Raw genomic sequence first — 22,951 nt, forward strand, 5'->3', positions numbered from 1 at the left:
GAAATACGTAAAAGCAGAATATTAGAAGCAAGTACTAGATACTAAAAGATCGCTAGCAACGGTGAAAGACCATATCACCAACAAGCGACTCACTTATTGCGGGCCTATATCAGTGGAACTTCTTATTGGACCCTACTCAACCCGGGCTACGAAAGGAATGGTGAGGCGTTGCGAATATCTCATAGGTAGTTGAGCAGGAGACTATATTTTAGAGGTAGAGTTAATTCATTTTAAATACAGGTATTCAACTATATTAAAGCGACGAGCATAATTTGTCACTATCCCTTACCTACATATACCACCAGCCTAAACACTTCATCAAGGATCTTGGGTAACATAATGAAGGAAAATGAAGCAATGTCAAACCTGACCTTCGGCGTCCTTATCCTCCCCGGTAGCTAGAACTTCGATCACAGTACCTCGACACCTCCGGCTTTCTCGCTTTAGCTCAACTACCCACCCAAGAGGGCTATTCACAGTTTCACATTAGGCTGTAGTAGCCTTCCCCTTCTGTGGAGAGTCATATCTCCACGCCTTAATTCTCTTCTCCGCCCTAAGCCTCAAGAATTCATATTTTGACAGGCCCGGCACACGTTTGACCAAATGCCTCTTTACCCTTGATCTGGAATTCTGTTCTTCACCGCCAGAGTCACTCCCTATAGCTTCATGAATAACCGACAGCCGCTTCCCCTTTGAAACCCTACGCCTAGGTGTGGTGTAGCTTCCACCGCCTGGTGATCTTCTCACGGGGGTCTTTGGAGCCTCTGGTTCTGGTGCTGCTTTTTCCATCGCGATTTCCGGCTCCATCGGTGGATACTGTGTTTTCCAGCGGCGGGAGGGAGTATACGGTGCCAAATCACTCAAAGGGCTTTTGCAGTGCATTGTTGCCAGACCACTCAAATCGGGCTTATATGTACTGGCTTCGTTGACTTCCGGCTCCATAGGCTGGTAGGCCGTTCCCATAGGTACCTTTCGCGGGGATATGGTGTTATCGGCAAGCGCACCAATGCTAGAATCGTTATCATCGTCAGATGAGGTGGTGGATGGACTTGCACTGAGGTATTGCTGTGCGACCATGGGGAAAAAGTGGGGCTCATCCATTTCGCCCATGTCGGAGTTGTCTGCGACCTCCGGGGCGACTGTGGAGTCTGCTGGAGCAGGGTGCGGTGCCGTAAAGCGGTAGCTATATGTGCTGAGTTTCATGCTGGGCGGTGGTGTTCCGAGGTGATAGTGGTAAAGTTGAGAGGGAGAGAGGATGAGGGTGATTGGAAAGCATGGATGAGACGGAAAAGGCAATGGATACTGAACGTACGTCTCTTTGTTGTTGGCAGCAGTTTCGAGAGATTTTAGTAGGTGGAAATCTCGCTTGGCGTGCGGCGGTGCTCGATTTCTTTGTTCTGACCAGATAAAAACCATCAAAGGCCAGAAACAATATGAGCTCAACCGGTGAGAGATTCAGGAAGCCACCTTTGTCGCTTTTGTGGACAAAATGAGCCAGCTTTGGGTTCTTCCCAAGCGATCGAAAACGAGTGATATCTCGTGACTCGGACTTCATATGGGAAAGCAGAAGCGCCTGAAAACTATATTTTTAGATACAAAAGATCCGGCAGAGTAACTATCCATAAAACACAAGAAAAAGAATTTACATTGTGACTTTATGACAGAAATCGTTGCACCCCAGGGAATTACAGGAGAGCTCAATTAGAAAAGCTTATGTCATCTATATCGATCGATGATTGACACCATGACGACGAGCAACCAAGCGCATTGAAACCCTCAATTTTTATCTTCTTCAGCACCCCTCCTCCTCATTCTAGCGACACTTCAACATCCTTCTCATTATTCCATTGTCGCCGCCGACTCCGAATCCAATCCAGCCTGAACTGCTCTCCTTCCTGCCATGTTATTGGCCCAATTTTACCTTCAACGAGTCGGACCCCTGTTTCATACTGGAGAAATTCTCTCTCCTGTATCTCGACCTGCCTTTTCACCGCATTCCACGCCTCAATGCTCGCAATTGCCGGGACCTCCGGCAGGGATGCCTCAGAGTTCCACGCCGTCTCCATCGTTATCCAGCTCCCCAGCTCATCAGTTTCCTCGTCTGCTACGGCACTATGTTTAGGTCCGCGGTGGTGACCCACACGGGACTGACGACTCCTGTGTTTCGCCACCACGATTGTTTCCTCGTTCCACACCTACCACCCCCGGTCAGAGACTTAATTAGCGAAGCGCGATAAAGAGACACGACAGAGCTGAAGGAACAAATACGTACCAGTTTAAACCTGCCCCTATATCCCTCCGTTGCGGCCACCTCCCGAATCGCCGCCCGCGAATCCGGACCCCCCGCCAGAAACAAGATCGAAAACACCGCCACCAAAACAAAGACCGCCGCCAGCGCCACCCCAAACCAATACAAAATATTCAAAAATCTGTTGATGTCTTCCATAACCACCGCATGCGACGCCCCATGCCCCTCCGGCCACGGCTCCACCTTTACAGGCCCCTCCAAGCGCTCCATGGCGACCTCAATGTCCGCAAGCCTCTTTTTTAGTCGCTCAAGGTCATCCCGAAGCCTTTGTGCGAGGTCATTATGGACACGTAGATATTCCTCATATCTGAGAGACTGCTTACTCTTGTCGCTCCCGGCGAGCTCGGCTTGTATCGCTTGGTGGAGCTTTATGCACTGCGACTGGACCTGTCGGAGGCTCTGCCGGGTGGTGAAGATGTTCGCGATGATATCTTTCTGGTTGGAAGTGAGGCGAGCGATGACCTCGTCTTTTATCCTGGCGCGGGTACCCATTGCATTCTCCAAGTCGAGCACAGCCGATGATGTTCAGTAGCTCTGTAGCTCTCGAAAATGAGGGGTGTGTATTTAAACATAGTAGACGCATCTGCTATGAAAATGATTGTGTTAGTGTGCACCGTGTCAAAAGAACAATGAATCTTCCTAGCTCACAAGTGAAACATAGCCAAGAGATGTGGTTAACATTTTCTTCTCGAAGACGGCCATTCCGCGCATTAACTTTAGGAAATTCATTAGTGTGTGATAATGTTTCTCTACCAATCGAGGCCGAGCCCAAGCAGGGTTAGGGTTTCCATGTATATGTTGGTTAGCGATGCGAAGCGAAATAACGTTCTATTTAGAAGAAAGTTCGCAGTTTATATGTTCTCGTTCTATTAGTAGTGAGGCGCATGTGCCATGATTTTATACCTTATTAATTTCGTGTGCTGCCGTTCGGTTTTTTAGTTTGTGGGCTGGCTTGGCGCTGTGGATGTCGCTCAACTTTTTGCTTGGGTGAGTACTCCGCGAGCATGTATTACAATAAAAAACTAGATTTGGGGGAAGTATCGGGCAATTTAAATACTAGCTTTCAATTTCCTGTAGGTAATAACATGGGGTTTACCAACTGTCTTTAATCCTCTAACGCAATTTAAACAATAAATGAATGTACAGAGTACTATACTTCTGATGGTTTGATGTCCCCAGGGGTGTAACGAGTATAGACGAGTTATGTACCACCTATAAAGCCCAAGATACCTGAGTATTACATGTAAATGACACTCCCGCTGCCCGGAGGAGGCAAAGTACATGTAGGCGGAGCGTTCACGTTCCAACCGGGGTGAGCAAGAGTGATGCCGTATCCGGCTACACAGGGGTCATAGTCGAGGTCAACTCTCCCTCTACAGATCTTGCACATCATAACAGGTACACTAAACCCCGGGTCGTTCACACCCGTTTGCTTTCCTTTTCCGTCTAATAGACGTAGAAAAACCCCCGTCGGTTTGGCCAACCACAGCCAATGGACAGGAGTACTGGTGCAACTGATCGAACGCTTGTAGGTCTTGTGTATGATAACATTACCACCAACAACGTCGACACAGTGATCCTGAAAATGGAAACAGAGCCGTTCATAAATGACGTCGGGGGTCGAGCGGTGCCACGGATGTAAGATCGGGCGAGGAAGCTCAGTGGGGCGTGAGATTGACAGTTTCAACTCTTCATGGGCACGCATACGATCCTCACGCTCGTCCTTGTTTGTGAATATTTTTTTTGGGATTGCCAGAATTCTCTCCCGCGTGGGAGCCTCCCACCCCACACCCCGTCCATGACTATGGAAATGACTGGACCCAGCTTGTGTGTAGAGAACAGCACCCTGTTTTGTAAACCTTATACAGGGCGTGCTGAGGCGGTCTGGCTCCTGCGAGCCGAAGATTCGTACCCCACCGTGTGTGTCATCACTCTTCTCCGATGATTGGGATAATCGACGGGCAATAGGTCGAACCTCTAAATATTTAAGGTTTTGTAGTTCCCTTTCCTTCGCATGAGATCGGAGGAAAGCTTCAACACCTAGTGGTGATGGGGAAGGTTGGGGCCCATCGTCCGTCGCGTCTATAGAGTCCCTGGTAGCTTGGGAGTCATCCTCTACCTCCTTGTCTTCCTCGGTATTCCGCTCTTCACCAATCTCCAGCTCTTCGTTGGTATTCTGCTCTTCCTTGGTATTCTTTTCTTGCTCAGTATCCTGTCCTTCCTTGCTATCCTGTTTTTCTTCGTTCCCGCGGACTTCCTCTGCCACCGGGACCTCCTGTGGAGGAGTAGCTAGAGCCGTTGTTAGATAAGTTAGTCAATCTGAACTATGAAGAAACAGGGACTGCGGTTATCGGGGGTGCGATTAACTCACCTGGATTATCCATTAAACCGCTGTTTGGTGTCCTCCGCAGTCAAGAAGAATGTATATGTGGCAAATGATAGACTGAAAACCTCTATCCCGATTATTTTTAGATCTTGGAGATGCTTTTTCAATTAACAGTGTGGTAGACCCACAATTGCTTCGTGCACGGAGGCACTTATAGAAGACGGCCTATGTAGGTGGCGATAGCGTAACATGATGTATGCAAATTCGAAATAATCTAGGTGTTCATCTCACGCATATATGTGTGACATAAATGGTGAGTATGAAGAAATGGCCACCGTTCTTTCCATATTGCAACGTCTAGAACGTACGCGCAGGCGACCAGCGGCGGTTCTACTGCACCCTGGCATGCCAAGACCACCAAAAATGCCACAAACCCCGAGCATGCTAGCTGTCTTGATATAAAGCTACTGATAGTGTTTAAAATGTTTCTATGATGCGATGGAATCAGTCACCGCCCTATTCTATGTTCGGTAGGGTGCGTTGTACATTTCCAACCAAGGTGTTTCTTACTATGCAGTATTTCTAATTTCTTATTTATATAATTTCGACCTAGATATCATCTGTCGGAAGCACCTTCGCGCGCGGGGGGGGGGGGGGGGGGGGGGGTTAATCAACGATCACCATTCCCCTCAAGCTAGTAAAGTGATGATCCGAGTGATATACTATGATCCACCAGCGCTGAGTGGGCTATAAAAAAAAGAAAAAAAAGATAGAGAAGTTTATTACATATTGAGAATTACTCAACCAGTGTTACATCTGAGCAGCAAACCTACCGGCATCTTTGACACCTAGGACCATGAGAACCTCTACAGAGTAAGCAGGAGTGTATGCTATTTTATGAATTACGATACTTCGAATTTGCTCCCTTATTAACAGTTGGAGAGCGATAGTTTAAAATCTCTCGCTGTACAGTTATAGTACAGAGCTGATAGAACACTTCAAACACAGGCCAATCATTTTGGACCCACCATGTTACATGCATGTAGTAATCATCGGCGGGTGATGATAACCAACTTAATACAGGCAGGATACATGACACTCCCGCAATATTCATACAGTGAGCTGCCATATCCAGAACCGAGTTATATCTCTAGTTGAGTAGCTTTTTGGTGAGCTTGCATATTGTCCCCATCTCCAACTCTTCGCCGCAAGACCTGCACACCATGATTGGTGAGCTCACATCACCCCAATTCATGTTCCCTACTGTCCCATCAGGTTGCCGATAGCAATCACTGATCTTAACTACTCTGTTTATCTCGATGGTGTCGGAAGTGCATTGGATGAGGGGTCCCTCGTCCGGAAACCGGTGGAGGTGAATCCTGTCCAAAGCTAGATCAATACATATGTTGAGAAAGTGATCGTTCAACAGCGATATCATCGCTAATGGCTCTGAACGATCCCAAACATGTACAAGTGGGGGCGCAGGTTTTCGCTGTCGAAGACCTCCTCGATAGCTTGGTTCCGAGTTGATTGGGGACGTAGAACTAGCTACAGCTGGCTTAGGCGGCAGCCCCCGAAGGGTGACTGGGCTACCAGACTCTCGTACACGAGCTCTACCCCTTGATCTAGACAGGTTTGGTGGGGTAAAATAAGCGGGTATGGTTACTGCTGGAGGCTCCGCCGAAGTTCCCGCGGACATACTCATAGAGTTGATGGCAGGTAAAGTGGCGCCATAACCCCTTGTTGCAGTGAAAATATCTGTCTCGGTCTGTAGTAGGTGTTGTAATTCCGGCGTCGATGATATATTCGGTATATCATAGCTAAGAGGGACCGACGAAAGAATTTCCTCACTCTCGCCGGGGGCTGGAGGCGTTGGATGGCGACGTGTCAGAAATCTCAACGTGTTAATTGCTGGCAGGACTTGCTCACCGTGTCTGGTGGTAGCAAATATACATCCATCATCCATGTTACGGGATTCGGGTGCCGCCATATTTCCATCAACACTGTCACAGGCGTCAGAGTTGAGATACTGATCACAAACATCGGCGTCAGGATTGCCGCCATCCCCTGGAGGGGGTGAGGGTGAGTCATATTCTCTAGATCCACCATAGAAGGATGACAAGAAGCCAGCTCCAAGAGGTTCCTCCTCAAATACATTCATATCGGTAGGCATGGGAACAGTAGATTGTGGTACGATAAACGGCTCATTAGGATGTATAGGGCCTCCCGGCATTCCTACAACTCCGCCGGAGGTGCTCAACGATGGCGTGTCTAATAACCAAGGCGGGAAATCATTTGAAGCCTTGCGTTTGTTTTGGGATACCTGAGCTTGAGGTTTGGGCAGGTTGTGCAAGAAAAGATTCGGCTTTTGTCTTTTAGATGATGGGCTAGTACCCGCAGTAGCCGGTTGTTGAGAGGGATCGACATTATCGCCCATTATGTTTTCGTCCTCTAGGTCTCAATAAAAATACAGTGCCTGCCTGCTGTGGTATATGGATATATGTCGGGTAGGTGATATGATGTGATACAACGATCTAGGAAATATTCCGAGAGTAAGTGTTTGTGAGCTCCTTACTTATGGTAAGCTCGAGAGGTTACTTACTGAAAACTCTGTCCTCAAATTAAAGCTGGAAATCTGCACGTGTACACACTTGCAGATCGCTCTCATTGTTGTATAAAAACAGCTGGTACGGCCACATTTTTCCGAAACCTTGATAAAAAAAAGATAGATAGTTGTCCGGTTTGTGGGCTAGGTTCGTTTGGGGTCAGGTTCGATTCGTGTCAGTGTTGGGTTAATGAGGCGCTACAGAGAGGAATTGAAAAGCTGACACTAGGATACACTAGTCCTAGCTAGGCCAACATGGCATCGAAGTGTGGTGGTGAGACGGCGTATCGATCTCAGACAGAACCCATGAAGATCATTCAACTACAACAGCTAGTGGGAACCAGAGGATCGCTTCTCACATCTCGGATACTCTCCTCAGCCAAACTCAGCTTCCCAATATTTTGTTTTTCCTCATAATGCAATGATAAACATCTCTACTCGTCTTATACCCACCAAACACTCCTTTTAAATGAAGAAGGTAGCTTGGTCACTACACACCGCCGAAGCCCCGATACAGCACCATAGGAATCCATGCTCATGCTCATTATCTCTGAATCTTCTTCGAGCCTCGTACATCATTTCTTATCACTGCCTACGTCCCAGCTGCCCGCGATCCCACCTCCGGTAGATTCATCTCCGTCAGAACGATTAAAGCACCCATTGTGTTAGGCCGAAATAATCACCAGGCTCTTCGTATGCTCAGGAGACTTTGCTGGTGTAACTTGCAGCCCTCATATGGGATCTCCCCAGATAGTAGTGCTATGTCATATATGAGGGCAACATAATCACGCTATTAATGAGGCATAGCTGAACTTGTACTAATATGTTAACAGATGAGGTGTACTTTTCTGTGTTTAAAAGCATACAGGCGAAGGTTGTAGATCTCTTCTTTGGGTTATGCTTAAGGAAAAGGAGGGCATCGATGTTTCTTGCGAAGGGAGAATATATCTGAAACTAAGACACATATTCTGAGCCAAGTCCGAAATCAAATGTCCTCGGTGTGGGATGGCAATTCGCATACGTAGTTCACTGAAAAAAGTCTCAAAGCGCAGACTTTACACAACTGCCATGGCAAGAACAAGTAACGGAGATGCAAACACACCTATCACGTCATCGCTTTTAACTGCCATTCTACTATTAACTTTACTAGTCAGTCTTCTCTTATCAGAAAACTCAAAAATAGTATTCAGAAAAGATTCAAGGTACGGGTACACCGCCAATGAGGAGAACGTTAAACTAAGATTACAATGAACTGGTCTGAAGGAACAAACCCGCATATCAAACGCGACTCCCCGCCAAAGCAAAAAACAAAAAAGCCACATCTCCAGGTGGACCAATCAGTAGAGCATACCCGCTCCAGCAGCAGCGACAACAAGTGCTCCAAGAGAGCCGACCTTGACAGCTGTAGCACCGCTAGTACCTACTGCTGTAGCTGCACCGCTTCCACTACCGCCACTCTTCGTACGACCTCCACCTCCACCACCACCTCTACCACCACCCTTGGGAGCATTAATATCTTCGCCGTCGCTGGGTGGTGGAGGGCTATTGCCTTCCAAATCCCGCTCCTCCATCCCGCCCGGGATGGCATTTGGTGTGCCGATCAGGGATTTTGCTCCCCTACTGATGTGTTTAATCATCTCTTCTTCCGTGGTGGGGGCGGCTGCTGCATTGATGAGGGCTGGGGTGATGAGGAGGAGGAAAAGAAAGACTTGGAGAATGGGAAACCCTGAGAAATGCATGACTGCGAAGTTGGGTGCTGAAGGTATATTGTTTAGTTGTTTTGGTGTAGTAATAGTTTGATGGTGATGGAGGGCTGACCGTGCCTGGATATGATATATGACTGGTTCAGAGTGCTATGAGGGCTTAGAGGCCGTTATTAAGTCATGCAGAAGATGATGGGGGCTGTTCCTGCAGTTCTATGGATCCATACATTCCAGGCTTATTCATGAGGCCATGAGGAGAGAATTCTATCGAGTGTGCACAACTATACGACCCGACCCGATTACGGGAATATGTAACGTCAGGTCAAGTTACTATTGGGCGAGTCATTAATTAATCGACTATTAATTTCATCATATCAGGGCTCAAACCAATACTAATCGATGAGAACTCACGGATTAGTGGGAGCTTCAAGCTCGGGGATAGTATGTATAGGGAATGAACAAAACCTGATATGTTAAATTTAATTGGTCCATAGCCATTAGTAGTACATTACCATAGTTCAATTTGAATGTTCGCTTTAAACTCACTACAAATAAACTACTCCGAGCCATAAAGCCGTAATCATAGGTCGGTGGAAGGCTTCCAATTAGTTCAAAGTGGGTTAACAATCGATTGGTAAATCATAGTTTCAAAATAATTGTTCACATTGTCCATCAAGATGCTACCTTTCCCACATGTATGTGAATGATGGTATTGTATCTAGGTCATACACACTCTAAAGCAGGAAAACGAATTTGAACTAAGTTGGTGCCATTCAACTACATCCGCGCAATACAAGAGTTGACAAATTAAAACGATTTACAAAAGGAAGATCAGTAGATGAGATTAAGTCCAACCCCCACAGCAACAATACCCCCGAGTGATACGGTTCCCAGGGTTGTAGCGCTAGAAGCCTGCCCATCTCCAGGTGTCAACCCGCCCCTCTCTTTGCCGACCTTATTGTAACGTTCGTTCTTGGTTACTTCCTCTCTCGCTCTTTCTTCTGACATACTTCCGTCCTTATACGCACGTTCATCTTCTACCAAACTCTCAAAGCTTACGCTAGTAACAATAGGTAAACGTGGATATAAACCCGCGACCGGTGTGCTAGCCGCGGCTGCGGATAGAGCCATGAGGACAAAGACTTGTAAGACGGCAAAGAGCATTTTGAGTTAATGACGGGAATCGATGATATTGTTGTTGTGTGGGCTGATAACTATGCTGTGTTAGCTAAAAAGCGACCTTATCCGGGAGTATGGTGGTGAATATATGTATCCAATGACTTACCGTGCAAGGTATGTTAGACAGTGGTATGTGTGAGTTCTGTTACTTGGAGGGTTGGGCGCTGTTGGCATTGATTTTATAAAGGCTTGTTGACCTATGATCCAGCTTCTATGAACATATGACCACAGTCTACCAAAGCCTTCTCTTTCGATTGGGCCCTTCATGCAGAAGATACAAAGCTTTTTGAGATCCTGCAAATCAGATCTCTCCCAGGAGGGTATACCCCCGCAGGGCCGGAAGTACCCAATTAGAGCTTGTGTTCATTCCCGGATGTGATTGGATTTTTCGTGTCGGTTTGATTCTAGTTAGTTTTCATGAAACTATGTTTTCGATCGAGTACTTTTGACCAGACCCCCAATTTTCTTCCCTCGTTCCCAGACTGTTTTGTTGTTGCACTACCTACAGACACATTGACTTGGCACTTGTACCTGAACCATAGGACTATAAATCGCTCACCCCTCCCGGTAACATTTCTCACTCACCTCTCTACCTACATCTCCTTTGTCACTAATTTTTCTCGTCTTCTCGAGAGGCCTCTCAGCCCGCAATCATGTCGACGGACATCGGGCAAACCGACAGAAAGGACTCAAGGGCATTCAAAAAGCTGTACGATAACATTGCAAGAAATTTCGAGTCGGCTCACCGGTACAAAGCTCTGCTGCATGAAGAGCTCAGGCAAAATCGAAAGGCCCTAGATGACTTGTTGGACTCAGGCTTTGACGATCCAAGTAACTCAAATGCAAACAATGCTCTTGAACAAGACCTCAACAGGAAAAGAAATGAGCTTCAGGTTAGACTGAATAATGTTGAACTCGCATGGGCTCAGAGTGTAAAGATGGCGCACAAACACGTTTGGGAGGCAAATGAGATCTTGACCAAGGCGTGTGACATGGCAAGGAGGTCCATCTTTGCTGGCGAACCTCACAAAATGTAGGTGCCCCTTTACTTGCGCGTAGCATACTACAGAGGCTGACATAAATGCAGGCAACAGGAGAACACCCGCAGTCAGGGAAATGAAAATACCACACACCGTCGCACATTGGCCCAACCTATACCGCGATCTCAACGACCACCTCCGGCTCCGCCTGTACATCCGCCTCAAGCTCCGCAACACCATCGTCAAGGACCTCCAGTTGGACCGCCACGAGATGAGTATGCGGTCCCTAGGGGTGGGAGGGGGCACCAACGCCCTGAGAAACGTCCGTATGTCCCTTCAGCCCCGGCAAAGATGAGAAATGGGGACGATTTCGACTGCCTAACCCTAATGGGGGAGGTTCCTCCTCCTCTCAAGGGGCAATTCGTTCGCCAAGCGCAATCTACTCAATCTTTTCGTCAAGAAAAAACTGCTCAACCTCTTCGTCAAGCGCAATCAGCTCAATCTCTTCGTCTAGAGCAATCTCTGCGGCAAGAGCAATCTCTGCGTCAAGATCAATCCGCTCAACCGCTCCGCCGCTCGTCCGGTAAACAGGTTACTCGTGCGACTCAACTTGCACAGGAAGCATTGGCACAGCCCACACGCCGTATGAGCACTTTGGTTGTGAGAAGTCCACCACCTGTGCATGCACCACAAAGCAGCGCCGGCACTCCAACCCGTGTACCTGCATGGCAGCTCTCTGCTGGAACGGGAACGGTATCCAAGGCAATGATCTTAGCTTCAGACGCTCAAATTGAGGGTGAGGACTTCCTTTCTCTTCTAGCTGAATATATGGTGTCTAATTTCAAGTTTACCCGGTAGAACCTAACAAAAGGATGAAATTCACATTCTCCTCCATCATTGAAAAGTTTCCAGATGCCGGAAATGAGAATCAGGACCATCGTCGTCCAGCCGCTCACTCTGCATCCTCGCAGGACTCTTTCGAGAGCCGCCGCCACCGCTGAGAAGTAAGATTAGTACACTAGAGGTTATCAGCTACCGCAATACATTCGGAAGAACTATGTGATTGATAGTGTGGGGATATTTTATCAGATCGCTGATTCCTGAACCCGTAGATTCCTTAGTCCGAAGATTGTTTTATGACATCTTCTGAATACACACATGTACAGATCTACACCGTCCTATTTCTTTCTTTGTTTGAATAAATTGATATCGTTGTGTACCGACGTTGCGAAAAAGCCGCTTAGCCACCAGTTGACGCGGGCTTGATACACGTAGTTGCCCTCAAAAATACTAAGAGAAAGTTTTATTGTCCATATTTTCGTGAAATTCCACATACTACTGAGCAGAAGGGTTTGTATACAAAAGTAGACAATGGGCGTAGGTTCCTAACAAAATTTATAATGCTTGCTTCACTATTTTGGCTGTGCAAAAAAAAGAACAAAAGGTACTGCAGATATGGCCGGACCCATATCTACTACCCCCACCCCGGGTTGAACCATGGACCTTCTATAGACGTTCAAAGGTCAGGGACAACGACTCGGTGTTCCGGCAGGCGAGTTAACCGTTAAGCCACTCGCCCATGTGTGTTTCTCACCTTGAGTCCTAATTGAATGCCAAGATTACTTTAGGCACTAAGACTAATTTATCGTCGGGTATCAAAAATAACCGATCAGTCACGACAACGTCGAAATCACTTCAGGTCGGAATAACTCAACAACCAGGAGAGCAATTGAGTAATTTTAAGTCTCCTAAACGGAGTTAGGTGCTTGGGGAGAATGGAATTACCCTTCTGACCTCGAAAGTCTCGATGTGAGGTTTCTTCGCAGGTCGGTTTTGGTTGCTATGAGTCTCACGAGGGTGCCAGTGATCGGTTATTTTTGATACCCGATGATAGCTAGGCGCGCTAGCCCAGACGTACAGGGTGTTCACAGTATGTGTGAAGAACCCTCTTTTAGGAAATTTTATTCTGGACTGGTCCGAGATTGGTTGAATTTTTCGAAAAGTGACAACTTGGCGGCCAAGCAAGTATTTGAGGGCGTGTGCCCCAGCGTTTGCAACGTAACCTCCACCACCGCAATTTGACTCTTTCTCACCTCGATTTTTTGGAACTCCCTCCAAAATCTCTTTAAAAACATCAGAACACTGCTCAGATCAAGCTCTGTTCTGTGGTTATCCTTTTGTATTTTTAGTTAAATATTTCGATTTTTTAAGTGAAGATATGTGAAAGTTCTTCAGACTTTTCTCCAACATACAAATTGTGTGGCTAAGCCCGTTGTAATGCATTGTAACTCTGAAGGTTGTTGGTCACTTTTGGTTGCCACACGTGGCGCCCATACAATTTCGAACCAATAAATCGATGTTCTCGGTATTTAAGGTGAACACCCTGTACATGCAAGTACTACACACTGTAGAAATTCCGGTAGAATCATTTGGGAAGTCAGAGATGAGGGAGTGGGCTTCTTCCTCCGTACTCACTGCATAAATCCCTTTGAGGGCAAAGCCCCTGGGGGCAAAGCCTCTGAGGGCAAAGGGGACTATCAGGTCACCGAAAACTTACGCGTTAATTCTACCGGAATGTGTAGAACAGCCTATAATTTCGCACTTTGCCATCCTTCCCTTCAACTGTAATCAGCACCTGTGGCCACCCACGGCATCTCCCCGCCACCGATTATATAATAAGTGTCATATTCGCGCGTAGCTAACATGTCCACTATCTGTCTTGCCTCCTCTGCTATTCTGGTCCCTACTTGGCTCAATTCGGCAGTCTGCACTCAGTTGAAGTACCGTAAAACCCTTCGGTGGCGGAGGTGGTGAATTTCGGGAACAGACGGAGGGATGCAAATATTCTAAAATTTGTTGATTAGGGGATTTATGCGTTCGGCATGAAGCTTCTTGCTGTTGTTTTGTTGGAGTGAGGCTCAATACGCGCTAATTCTAACTCTACCGGCCAAGGAAAACGAGTGATTTGTTATGAAACGAGTGATGGTTTGTGACTCGCTTAATTAGTTAGCGGCAATGGTGCTACCGAAACCACACAACGTCGTGTCAACCACTGTGAGGACGATAACAAAAAAACTCACCAACCCAAAACCACCACACCAACTCATTCAATAAGTGCCTACTGACTTTCGAGGAGGGCAAGACATTGATAAGTTGAGAAGCCTCACCAGCACACTTGAGCACAAAAATACCGTCCCTAGAGTAGAAAGCGTTGTGTACAGCGGGGTTTGTATCGCAAGGAGATTCCGTTTTTAAGTGTTCAATCCACGAACACATCAACCCCTGGGAGGTTTTCTTTTACCAAGTAAGCTCTGTATGCTGTATGACTCAGTTATCTATAGTCCTTTACTAATATCTTTCATAGATATTAGATAGAGACCACCAGAAGGGTAGGCGTTGACTTATGGAAATAGCAGAAGTCGAGGAAAGCGTTGCTCTATTTAACATGTGTACTACGGATAGTAAAGTGCGACTCCGCCCAACATTGGAGGGTCATGCGGATCATGCGATTTAAAGACAGTTATAGGGAGTGGACCACGAAATTTCAAGAATAGGATTCCGAAGTGAACCTTTAGTTGTAGTGAAGGGGCGGATTAAATTGTAAAGGGGATAGGATTCGGTCGGAGAGAGACTTCGATCTAAATTTGGGGTGCGGTATCGGTCATTTTTCCCTCCCATATTGAGGCAAATAGAACCTGCTGGTAAGTCTAGTTATTGAGATCCATTTTTCGGCGCTAGTTATCTGTTCGGTGGGTATTGATAAATGAAATTGTCTTGCTAGACGATAGTTCTATTCTAAACGCTTTTACTACTACTACTCTACTCGCGACCCAAACATTATCTTAACTCTCTAATCTCTCTGCCAATTCATGCTTCTACCAAACCCTCTTGTCCCAATGATTATCTAAGTTGATTCCCCACACTCGGTTCATTTCAAATCTCCCTAAGCACCAGGGATGAGAGCTATCCCATCTGATTCCTGAATTCCTAGGTATCAATGTTTTTCCGCCCTTGGAACTTCATCCAACCCCCGTCAATGGCTCATCCGTTGTAGGCCAACATAAACAACTCATCAATGTCAGTACTCCATTTAGAAAGAGCAGGTATCTGATCACTACCGGAACCAGACCCTCTAGTTGCCTCGCCACCATCTAAGTTAGGTTGACCATCCCCCGCATGGTCCCTCGAATTAGACCCACTATTCATCGCGTCAAGGCGAGAAGTAGGCCCACGCTTCTCCTCTTCACCGCTAGAACCGGACCGACTGTTCTCATCTTGACGTTTCTCATCAACAAACAATTTCAACCTATACAGAGTCCTTAGAATCTCCACCAATTCCACCTGGTCGTTCTCTTCAACACCTGCAAGGTCAAGTCCTGTAACGCGCACATCTACATCCATCATGTCTGCGTCTGGCAAACCTGGGCTCTCCACATTAACCCCCCTCTCATCACTCTCGTCAGCTCCCACCGGCTCTATCCTCAAATCCGGATACGTCAATTGTAGCGCCGCCAGCACATCCCCCGGCGTCACACTCAAATCTACCAGCCTCGCCGCAATCCTATCCATCTCCGGATCCTCAAACGTCTCCTGCACAAGTCCGGAATCCGGCCACGCCGTCACACTCCTTGCACTACTCGTCGTATGCGAGCTCACTGAGCCCCATGTAGAATTACCCCTCAAGGCGCGGAACACACCACCCGCCTGCACAAGTCTAGTGAACGAGGGTCGCTCAGGCGGCGGGAGCAAATCCGAGTCACCACCAGAAGAGTCACTTCTAGGGGGAGTGACGGCATCCATCGAGTAGTCGAGAAAGTAGTTCCCAGGATCACCAATATGAGCACGGTAGAATGCGGCGTCCCAAGCATAATCTTCGTCTTCTTCTTCTTCGTCGGGTACAACTGGTATGAAGGTGTCTGGTCGATATGGTACGACTGGGAGGGGTGGTGGGATTGGTCTGGCTTCGTCTGCGGTGAATAATCGGAAGGCTGGGATACTGTTGGCGGGTCCTCTGATTTTCTTAAAGATGAAGATGCCGCTGTGGACGAGAAGGAGTACGGAGAAGAAGGCGGAGATGTCGCCGAGAACGAGACGGACTGCCTGTTCATTTAATTCAACTTCGGGGAAGAGGTAACGGCTGGTTAGCGCGAGGAGTTGGTTATGCATTGTTATTTGAGGTAATTTGGGGCTGGTGGGATCTATTTCGAGGTTATATTTTGAGATTGTGTTTGTATGTTGTGCTGAACAGGATACTGTGATTGTGATGTCCGTATGAAAGAGCAGTGCCGTGGTATTTAAACACTTTTCGTGACGGAATAGAATTCAGAGAATTCAAGGTTGATGTGGGTAGTTCATTTGAAAGATGAAATTCTGTTTCGAAGAAATTTAAAAAATCACAACTTGAAGAGCGAGTTGGACTAGGGGAAAGCTCTCTCAAGCTAATGTAAGAGATAGACCTTCTCTATCAATGGTTTCATCGTTCTGAATGTTATCAACACGTTCGATCCAAGCTTATACGGCGTATTGCCGTCTCTTAGAATTGTGTCGAAACCCATACCAGGGGATGGGGCGTCTTTTGGCAGCATGCTCGTCTCATTAAGATATGTTGTGGTACCAGCTAGGAGAAAATTCTTTTAACGATGCTCCAGGATCAATGCAGGTTCTAGATCTGTGTATGCTGAGCGGTGGATCTCTGAGCCTAACCAGTTAAACTCCCAGCAGAGCAATGATACAACATGCAGTCACGCTTGGGGGCTTGTAAACACGAACCCCTTTGTCGTGAAGAATAGGAAAGAACAGTTATTCGAAATACTTCTCTTCTTTCTTCCGGCGGTGTTGATTTTTTCAATCACACAGAGGTCGTTATCATCGAAAATAGTCATCACAACCAACCGCAATCTAATCTGATCGAGACCAATGGGAGATCTTGATCCTTGCAACACTTACATTCCTTCCACCAACACTTCATACCATTATCAACAAAGTACCTGAATCGGAGATTCACCCTACAACGCCGTCTCACCGCTCACACCTGGTACAACCTTTGGCACTCCATCTACGCGTGTCCTTCGGTCACTCTGGTTGCCAAGGGTTTTGTCGCAGCTAATACGTGCCGTTCTGCCACTATGGCCGAGACATAAGGATTCGTTTTCTCCCTCAACAGGTGCCTTCTTGCCACCCGTAGATAAGACTATCTATTTCTTCTCAGCTCAATAGTGCCATCTTGCCACCGTGACCTGCAGGTAGAACCATTTTTCCCCGTCGACGAGTGCCTTACTGCCACTGGTCGTCAATGACTGGAGTTTCATGTCATTGATGTCTCTACAGTGCCCTCTGGCCACTGTGGGACAGACTAAGCTACCTTGTCTACAACGTCACAGTGCCCTTTGGCACTTGAGGCGGATTAATTTGCTTTTTTATGCCCTTTTAGACCTCTGGATGTCATGTTAAGTTTGGTGCTAACCTATATATAGAAATGAATGGGAGAATGTGAGGTTACCGAAAACCTGTACTAGCGGTCCTCGGTGCTATCAGGAGGGTATTTTATAAGCGCTGCTACCTTGAATTGTTATGTGTGTGAGCAACTCGCTAATAGCAAGGGAGTAGTTCAGCGTCGATAATGAACACTTATACGACTAAGCACGAGGAACCGCAATCCACGCCACTACTGGTGTAAGATTAGGCTTGGAAATCAGGTTAGCAACCGCAAAATAAATTTACCTTCCCTACAAATTACCTGGTTTTCTTTTCTCTCGAATTGGAGGTTCATGTTTTCTCCAGACTACTCATTTTTTCATCATATCTTCGCAGCGATGAAATTTGTACCTTGGTGAGGACCGGGCCGGTATTACACTACCCAGCAAAAAGATCATGAAAGTAACTTAACGCCCTCTTCAAGTGCTCTAATCATGTAGTCTGGTTGAATATTGAGTGCTAATATCCTGCTTCCTATTTGGAATCGCTCAGGTTGAATAGCCGGTGGTCTGGGGTTGAAACATGGGTAAAGACTATTGATGTAGCCTAAGAGAAAGTATTGTTCTTAAGGACACTGGCTTGGCGAAACATAATAATAAAGGATAATGAGATTACCTTTTCTCACCGAGGCTAAAGACCTACACTTCAGTGCTGTGAACTCGAAAAACGTTTTTTTCTTCCTTGCCTCCTCCCTAAGCAGTCACTACAGAGTCAACCAGTAGAGAATACTTGGCGATCACTAGGAGTGCCTGACACGAACTGGTAGACTGCACATGTTGATTCCAATAAGGTGAAAAACCACTTCACCAACACTCTAGACTCATTTTAACGTCTCGGGAATATATACAGCGTCAAACCCCACATCTATAGGCTTTGCTACCACACAATCACAACAATCGAGGCTTCTCAACCCACGACTATGTCATGAATCGGGCAAAATAAAAATTGGCTCTGCACTGATGACGCTCGCTCCCGCTCCCAGACATTCTAAATATTGTATCATATCATTCCGGTTTGAAAAAAGTTCTAGATGGATTTATAAAATATATTGGTATTCTATAGAATACTTGCTGCAGAGGAACACACGAGTGATATGCCCCTCAACCAGAAATCCTGTCACAAGATTTAATTTTCATCGGCAGTCATTCCCTTCTCCTGCTCGACCTTTTACTTCGACCAATATAAATGTCTTTCACATGGAGTAGAGTTAAAGATCAACGAGAGAACTATCAAAAGTGGGAGTTTTGAAGTCTCGTAGCTCTCTATCTTATCCTGATTAAGTTCCATAAGGACAAAAGTACGGACATAGTAATGGTAAGTAAAATAAAGGTACCACAGCTTTTGAAACAGATGCCTGGATTCTACCTTCGATGGTCCATTTTACATCACCAGGCATCAGTCCAAATTTTCTAAGGACATCCCGTTGCTTTATACAAATAACAGGTGTCTTAACATGATATACCGAAGTTCCCGGGATCGGTTTCCCTAGGTAGCGAGAAATAGAAGGTTCGTGGTTGATGAGCACGCCATATCCGAAGGAAAAGGTCCCGCCATCATTTCTTAATGAAGCCCGAGAGAGGGTGGAGGTTCAATTTCAGAGTGCAGGGCGGGAAAACCAAACTAACCCGAGTTAGACGTATCTTACCAGCTAACCTAAAGCCTTGGCACTCAAATATCACTCCAGGTCAATATCACACATGGGCGAGTGGCTTAATGGTTTACTCGCCCCCCAGACGGACACCGTGAGATTGTGCTCTGCCTTCGATTACAGAAGGTTCATGGTTCAATCCAGGGGTGGGGGTAGTAAAGATGACTGGACCATCAATGCTACCTTTTGTTGTTTTTATTTACATCACAGGAGTGAATCGTTTCTGGTAATATCGACGCTGTTTTTTTCTTTCTTTTTGCTGGGGGCTGAAGACTGGTGAAGCGTACGCACATCCGATCGATGTATCACTATGGCGTAGTAGGTACATCGTCGGTGTTGTAAAAAATACTACCGCCTAATAGGATTTCATATCTACTTAGTTTTGGCCTCGAAGGAGGAAATCACTAGCAGTCACTATCGAAACCAGAACATAGGATAATTGGGGGAAAAAGAGGGGGAAATGCCTGGCTCAACAGCACACGAACTAATCTCTTTATTTCATCAAATGACTAATGTTGCTGCTTGCTTCTCAACACTTCATCCTCTGTTCCCTCACACTAACCCTACAACCCGGCGCACCAGAAACCCCATTTCCTGGTCATCACACCCACCAAGCCGCCATCCTTCTGTGTGCCTGCATCACGGAGAGGGTTCCTTTACTCCTTCGATCTGAGTAGTGAAGGACACAGATTCTGAAAAGCCCTAGGCCGAGAAAGTTTTTACCTCCGTCTTGTACTTCCCCCTAGCACAGAGGTATCCGTTGTAGAAAACGAGAATCATATTACTTTATGCTCACCGAGCAGTAGCTACGAGTAGTAGGTGAGACGATTTAGTCCTTCTTTGGGGTTTCCACAAGTTTCATGAACTAACATCCATGTATAGTAGCAGGAGCCCAGTGCAAAACCTTTATTGTCCCGCTTCTCCGCCCATTGCATCGCGCTTGGAGAGCCAAAAGATACATACAAGGAGAGACTGCACAGAGTAGGCTAGCTATCAAGCACATTTAGAGTGAGACATAACTTCAACCTCCAGAGCAGGTTGGGAATAGAGTATCTTCTAGCAGGGAGGGAGCTACATAAAAACCTGAACTTCAACTTGAAAACTCCATCGCCACGCATAACACTGCCACACCAAAGCAGCATATTCCACCTACCACTGCATCGAATCCGGCGGAAGCGACAATCATTGCCAGGGCGACACCCGCCCCAAAGGAACATTTTGGTATAAAGATTCTTCGAAAGGAATAGATTATCGCCTTCTCCCAACGCGCCATGGATGTGTCCTCCAAGAGGAAAAGGTCAGTAGTGGAGCGAAACTTAGAGGCTCCATCAAGGAAGAGAGTATGCGGGGGTGATTTATTCCTCTTCCGCCTGGCACCGTTAAATAAGATCCATACTGCTGTTCTAAAATGTATCACAAGGGCTAAACGGTTTGTGATGATTCCCGATCAAGTGGTCCCTAGGAGGAAGAAGAAGAGGTATATTATCAATAGGTTTACAAAGAGAAAGGTTGTTTGGAATTGATCGTGTCCTGTTACTAGTGGTACTTACATGTACTTTACAAAACATATTTAATCCTATACGAACATCCATCTAACCACTCTCATATAGTAACCAGAACATAAATTCTTTACAGACTTTTTCACAATTCCTGAATACTGTTTTCACCGCCTAAGTCATTTACCCGGACACTACCGGTAAATATTATCATTCGGAGTGTTCGAACTAACCACATACACACCCCAAACCCAGACAACTGCCTCTTCAAACTTTATCTTTAACGAGATACCTTCAACTCTCCGGGCGTCTCTAACTCCTTATGAAAAATCGAATTTTTGTTGTGATCTATAGCCTAATTATTTCCGTGGTCTTGGGAGATTCACGCAAATCACCTCTACATATGATCCGGGGCTACGCCTTTCTGTGTATCTCGGATACCGTAAGATGCTAGATTTAAATTACAATTACTTCTCCTCACACCTTGTGCGCATGTACCGATGTGATGCACTTCACATAAGTAGAGTCTAAGAACCTGAGCTTGTTACTATAATTCTGAAATTCGATGTATGACGAGAAGAACAGGATCTTTCCACATTGTGAAAGGTATCTGTAGAGATAAGGAGCAGGAGTAGATCTAATGTAATTATATTCAAAGAGCCGAGGCGGTCCGGGGTGGGAGGCCTTCCAAAGATCTTAGTGAATTCTCCCCAAAAGTGAAATTGCACCGAAGCGCGCCTCTCTAAAACAAAGTGCTATAAAAGGGCCTCCATAGGCAATCATCTCCTTCTCTCAATCAACACCCAATATACATTTCACAAGCTAAAAAACCAATGTCGACTAGTAACAACCCAAAGGACAAGGTGCTTGATACACGCTTCTTGGAAATAACTCCAGACAAAGAACAGCTTTCTGTTAATGATCAAGGCTCCACGGATAGATTGAGTAGTGATGATCGTATGACTTATCCAATCATGTGTTGACTTATTTGTTTGCCTTTGACATATTTCTTTTCCCACTTGTTTATTTAATTGTTACTCATTGGTGATTATCAGAACTCGATGACCAGCTTGACTCCAGTCCACTCGCCCGCAAGAGTACTGGAGTAGGTAGTCGCTTGGCGGTCCTTCCGTTGAGGTTTACTCTCCCGAGTGCTAGTCCTGTTGAACTCAAAGAACATCCAGCCCAGGATGCACTGGTACAACCGGAGGTTACTGATAGATCCAATGAATTTGAAATGTATTGATTTCATTTGTAATTTATTTCTTCCGCGATGTCTCTAACAATAGTAGTGATCTTTCCGCTCCCCCAACTTCAATCAACCAAGAGGTCACACTGGGACTCAATCATATTATCGATACCGACAACACCGGTGCCTTCTACGAAGATACACTAGCCTTTGATCACCGCCTATTTGGTGAGATCATTTCAACTGCTAGCACTCCTCTCAGTACCTCTTTGGTCGGCATTGTTACCCAGTCGTTCGACAACTATCTTTTCAACTTCATCTCCACCACAGACGCCCAGGAGATTGAGGTCTCCCTCGCAATCCCTCAGAACACTGAACGCGTTGAGCTTTTCGATTGGGCCCAGCGCTACGGTATCGACACTTCTGATGACTGCTTCATTGATCTTCTCAGTGTCGTTCGTGCCAAGCCTGTTCCGATTGAGGTTGTGAGAGGTATCAAACGCTCTGCTTCAAAAGAGTTTGTAATGCCGGCGGCAAAGACTATTTGCAAAGAGGTTCGGAAATGTCTTGCTGTGGCACCGAAAAGGAAGGCTGGGCCAGCAGATAAGAAGCATAGACCGAGAGTCGTGCAGATTTCAGTTTGGCCCAGGAGGACTACGGCGAAGGCTTCTTGGACCCCAGTTCGTATAGGGAGGCGAATACCCGTGCTGGATAGTGTCATCTCTTGCTTCAGATGGGAGGAATCGGTTACTGGATGAAAATTGGTGGTAAATGGGGGTATTTACTTACAGATGTGATCTTTGGCCTGCGGGTGTTAAGTCCAGTAGATAAAGAAATTCATTAAGATATTAATTACCGATCCCTTCATTCTGTCTGGGAATTCCACCAAATATTTCTCATCCCCTCCCTGCCATAGAAGACGTGCGAAGCCTAAATGTCATGATATGGTAGAGTGACGTTATTCGTGTTACAGTAGGTTTGTGTTCTCCCGGGTGGGTTAGGGTTCTAAACGAGCAAACTCGGTTTAATACCCCAGTATGAAA

General features: G+C 46.3%; 9 protein-coding genes across 9 annotated transcripts; 2 read left to right on the plus strand and 7 right to left on the minus strand.

The window, feature by feature from the left end:
- Positions 1–486: 486 nt before the first annotated feature.
- Positions 487–1,203, minus strand: LAJ45_00948 (uncharacterized protein; the record flags this gene model as incomplete). Its single annotated transcript, XM_046110547.1, has 1 exon — positions 487–1,203. The coding sequence occupies one exon, from the start codon at positions 1,201–1,203 to the stop codon at positions 487–489; it is 717 nt and encodes a 238-aa protein (XP_045975725.1).
- Positions 1,204–1,808: 605 nt separating this feature from the next.
- LAJ45_00949 (uncharacterized protein) lies at positions 1,809–2,800 on the minus strand (the record flags this gene model as incomplete). The annotated part of the gene is made up of 2 exons (XM_046110548.1): positions 1,809–2,195; positions 2,273–2,800. 2 exons carry the CDS (start codon positions 2,798–2,800, stop codon positions 1,809–1,811), a joined length of 915 nt encoding a protein of 304 aa, XP_045975726.1.
- Positions 2,801–3,545: 745 nt separating this feature from the next.
- Positions 3,546–4,692, minus strand: LAJ45_00950 (uncharacterized protein; the record flags this gene model as incomplete). Its single annotated transcript, XM_046110549.1, has 2 exons — positions 3,546–4,597; positions 4,680–4,692. The coding sequence occupies 2 exons, from the start codon at positions 4,690–4,692 to the stop codon at positions 3,546–3,548; spliced, it is 1,065 nt and encodes a 354-aa protein (XP_045975727.1).
- Positions 4,693–5,784: 1,092 nt separating this feature from the next.
- Positions 5,785–7,071, minus strand: LAJ45_00951 (uncharacterized protein; the record flags this gene model as incomplete). Its single annotated transcript, XM_046110550.1, has 1 exon — positions 5,785–7,071. One exon carries the CDS (start codon positions 7,069–7,071, stop codon positions 5,785–5,787), a length of 1,287 nt encoding a protein of 428 aa, XP_045975728.1.
- A 1,505-nt stretch (positions 7,072–8,576) lies between these two features.
- LAJ45_00952 (uncharacterized protein) lies at positions 8,577–8,978 on the minus strand (the record flags this gene model as incomplete). Its single annotated transcript, XM_046110551.1, has 1 exon — positions 8,577–8,978. The coding sequence occupies one exon, from the start codon at positions 8,976–8,978 to the stop codon at positions 8,577–8,579; it is 402 nt and encodes a 133-aa protein (XP_045975729.1).
- A 795-nt stretch (positions 8,979–9,773) lies between these two features.
- On the minus strand, positions 9,774–10,106 carry LAJ45_00953 (uncharacterized protein; the record flags this gene model as incomplete). Its single annotated transcript, XM_046110552.1, has 1 exon — positions 9,774–10,106. One exon carries the CDS (start codon positions 10,104–10,106, stop codon positions 9,774–9,776), a length of 333 nt encoding a protein of 110 aa, XP_045975730.1.
- Positions 10,107–10,774: 668 nt separating this feature from the next.
- On the plus strand, positions 10,775–12,102 carry LAJ45_00954 (uncharacterized protein; the record flags this gene model as incomplete). Its single annotated transcript, XM_046110553.1, has 3 exons — positions 10,775–11,154; positions 11,209–11,897; positions 11,960–12,102. 3 exons carry the CDS (start codon positions 10,775–10,777, stop codon positions 12,100–12,102), a joined length of 1,212 nt encoding a protein of 403 aa, XP_045975731.1.
- A 3,040-nt stretch (positions 12,103–15,142) lies between these two features.
- On the minus strand, positions 15,143–16,267 carry LAJ45_00955 (uncharacterized protein; the record flags this gene model as incomplete). Its single annotated transcript, XM_046110554.1, has 1 exon — positions 15,143–16,267. The coding sequence occupies one exon, from the start codon at positions 16,265–16,267 to the stop codon at positions 15,143–15,145; it is 1,125 nt and encodes a 374-aa protein (XP_045975732.1).
- A 5,285-nt stretch (positions 16,268–21,552) lies between these two features.
- LAJ45_00956 (uncharacterized protein) lies at positions 21,553–22,666 on the plus strand (the record flags this gene model as incomplete). Its single annotated transcript, XM_046110555.1, has 3 exons — positions 21,553–21,676; positions 21,775–21,958; positions 22,012–22,666. The coding sequence occupies 3 exons, from the start codon at positions 21,553–21,555 to the stop codon at positions 22,664–22,666; spliced, it is 963 nt and encodes a 320-aa protein (XP_045975733.1).
- Positions 22,667–22,951: the final 285 nt, after the last annotated feature.

This window comes from Morchella importuna (assembly GCF_003444635.1).
Source record: "Morchella importuna strain M04M26 chromosome Unknown Morimp01GS002, whole genome shotgun sequence".
In the NCBI taxonomy this organism is placed as follows: domain Eukaryota; kingdom Fungi; phylum Ascomycota; class Pezizomycetes; order Pezizales; family Morchellaceae; genus Morchella; species Morchella importuna.